Here is a 2,448-nt window from a genome sequence, read left to right on the forward strand (position 1 = left end):
GAACCACCCTGACTGACCGCCACGGTTCGGGTTTTATTTTCCAACACAGGAACAGGACAAACCCTCCCGGGTGGCAGCAGGTTCCTGGGGGACAAGGGTTGCCCTGCGTGGTGACAACCAGCACAGGAGCACGGTCCAGCTCTCTGGGCACAGCCTGCCTCCAGCGCCCACCTGGAGCAGCAGGATCCCGGATGGATGCTCCCAGATGCCTCCGGGCAGCTTCACTCGCACACCGGGCTCCCAACCGCATCCAGCAGCATCCCGGGAGCAGGACGAGCTGCAGCTTTTCCCGGCCTCTCCCCACTCACTCCATGGCCACAGGCTGTTGTCCCTCCACATCCCGCGTCTTGGAGTTCACCAGCTCCCTCCGGATCTCCGGGGAGATCTGCGGGTGGCTGTGGAACTTGAGCAGCTCGAGCAAAGCCTCCTTCTGCTCCGAGGAGAGGTCCTCCTTGTAGCGCTGGGCGAAGGCCAGGAAACTCTGGTGCCACAGCACGGGCAGGACCCGCTGGTCCGTGCGAAAGGCCAGGAAGTGGAAGACGAGGGCATCCACCACGCGGAAGGGCAGCGCATACTTCTTGTCGATGAGCAGCCGCAGGAAGATGCTGTTGGCGCCGCTGTACTGCATCTCGGCGATCTTCAGCATGGCTGCGCTGCAGGGACAGGGAGCACTGAGGTGAGGGCAGCGCCGGAGCCACGGGGCAGCAGCCTCTCCAGGCACATCACGAGCCTTGGATCTCAGCCCTGGAGGGAGCTGAGAGAACCCCCCACCCCTGAGAGGCTGAGGGACAGCCCCAAGGCGCTGGTGCCCCTCAAGGGGAACCTCTCCCTCCCCGCAGCCTCCCAGCGCGTTACCTGGAGTGCAGGACGGGGATGGAGCACTTGGTGAGGATGCTGCCGATGATGATGGCCTCCCGCAGCGTGCACGTCCCCGACTCGCACAGGGGGATGAGGATCCCTGCGGAGGGGAAGAGTCAGGCACCGCTGCTCTTAATGGAGCAGGCAGAGCTGTGGGACGTGGGGCTCAGCCCCTTCTCCTGTCCCAGCACAGATCTGACCCCAGGACGTGACAGCTCCTCCAGCAGCTGCTGTCACAGGGGACACAGCATCTCCCTGCCACACAGCTGTCCCCAAACCCCCTCAGGCTGCCAGACGAGACCGCGACCAGACCCGAGCTGGTTCATAACCTGCCTTCAACAGCCAAAAGAACCCAAATACCCGACAGCATCTGCATCAGGCTATAGAACTCACCACCCTGACTGCCACAAATGGGCGCCTGGGGGTTTGGAAGCCGCCTTGTCCAGGGAGGGGGACTCCCCTCATCTCTTTCACATCTTCTGCTCCCCCCTGAGCCCACAGGGCCACGCCACACAGGGGACAGCTCTGTCACACTGGGCAGTGGTGTGCAGCACTGAGCTTCCCGCTGGTGAAAGGCTTCAGGTGGGAACGGCAGCCCCCCAGGGAGCCCTCACCTTTGAACCAGGCTGCTGGCTTGAACAGAGCTTTCTTCAAAGCCATGTAGAGGTGGAAGTTGAGGCGCTTATACTCAGCGATGTCATCCCTGATCCGTGGCAGCAGCACCAGGTTGTAGAACCGCTGGGCCATCCTTTCTTTCAGGTTGGAGGAAAATATCCTGGGAAAAGCAAAGCACCAAGTGCAGCATGTAGAAAAGAGGCCGAGCAGGATGCAGGTTGGTATTTTGTAAATCTGGTTTTGGTTATGGAAAGAAAAAGCTAAAAAATCCCATGTCAGCATCCCCCAGATAGAACCTTACCTGGTGGCTTGGTACATGGCAGCTGCTGTCCACGTCTCCGGCTCTGTAATGTAGAGGATCTGCTCCCAGTTGGACAAGGCAGGAATGATTTTAAATGCCTTCGGGAGTTTCCCGCTCCTGTATTTGGACAGCACCTTAAAGACATGGAAACAGGGCCGGCAGTGATACACGGGCACTGACAGCAGAGCTGCGGCGTTTGACCGTGAGAACGCCGTCCCCTCCCTTAGCACCCATGGTACCAAAGGACCACCCCAGGTCCTGAGAAAGGACCATCCCCAGCTCATCCTGAGTACGGTGCGCAGCTGTCGCTGGGAAACTGTCTGGGCCCTTTGGTGACTGATCCAGCCTGCGCAGCAAGGATGGGGACAGCCCCCCGAGGGAGGGTGAGGATGGGGACAGCCCCCCAAGGGACAGCAGGGGCCGAGGCGGCGGGTGTGGGGCTCAGCGCAGTGTTTGCTGACCCCGGGCAGAGCAGCTTTGGCCTTACCTCCCTGACACCCTTGTAGACCTCCAGGACGCGGGGATCCAGCTGGGGCATGGGACAGCCCGATACCTCCGACAGCGCCGTCTCCACCTCCGTCTGCTTCTCCGTGATCTTCTCCAGGATGATGTCCGCCAGCGTGCGCCTGGGGCCGGGCAGGAGCGCGGGGGCGAGTCAGGGGCCGCGCAGGGGA

At 61.6% G+C, this 2,448-nt stretch overlaps 1 protein-coding gene across 1 annotated transcript; it reads right to left on the reverse strand.

Moving 5' to 3' along the window:
* Nucleotides 1-168: 168 nt before the first annotated feature.
* Nucleotides 169-2,429, reverse strand: BYSL (bystin-like; the record flags this gene model as incomplete). Its single annotated transcript, XM_010076775.1, has 5 exons — nt 169-653; nt 856-958; nt 1,473-1,633; nt 1,775-1,908; nt 2,262-2,429. Coding segments are annotated over 5 exons (915 nt in total), but the record flags the coding sequence as incomplete, so codon positions are not given.
* Between the last annotated feature and the right edge of the window lie 19 nt (nt 2,430-2,448).

Source organism: Pterocles gutturalis, unplaced genomic scaffold (assembly GCF_000699245.1).
Source record: "Pterocles gutturalis isolate BGI_N339 unplaced genomic scaffold, ASM69924v1 scaffold3473, whole genome shotgun sequence".
Taxonomy (NCBI): Eukaryota; Metazoa; Chordata; class Aves; order Pterocliformes; family Pteroclidae; genus Pterocles; species Pterocles gutturalis.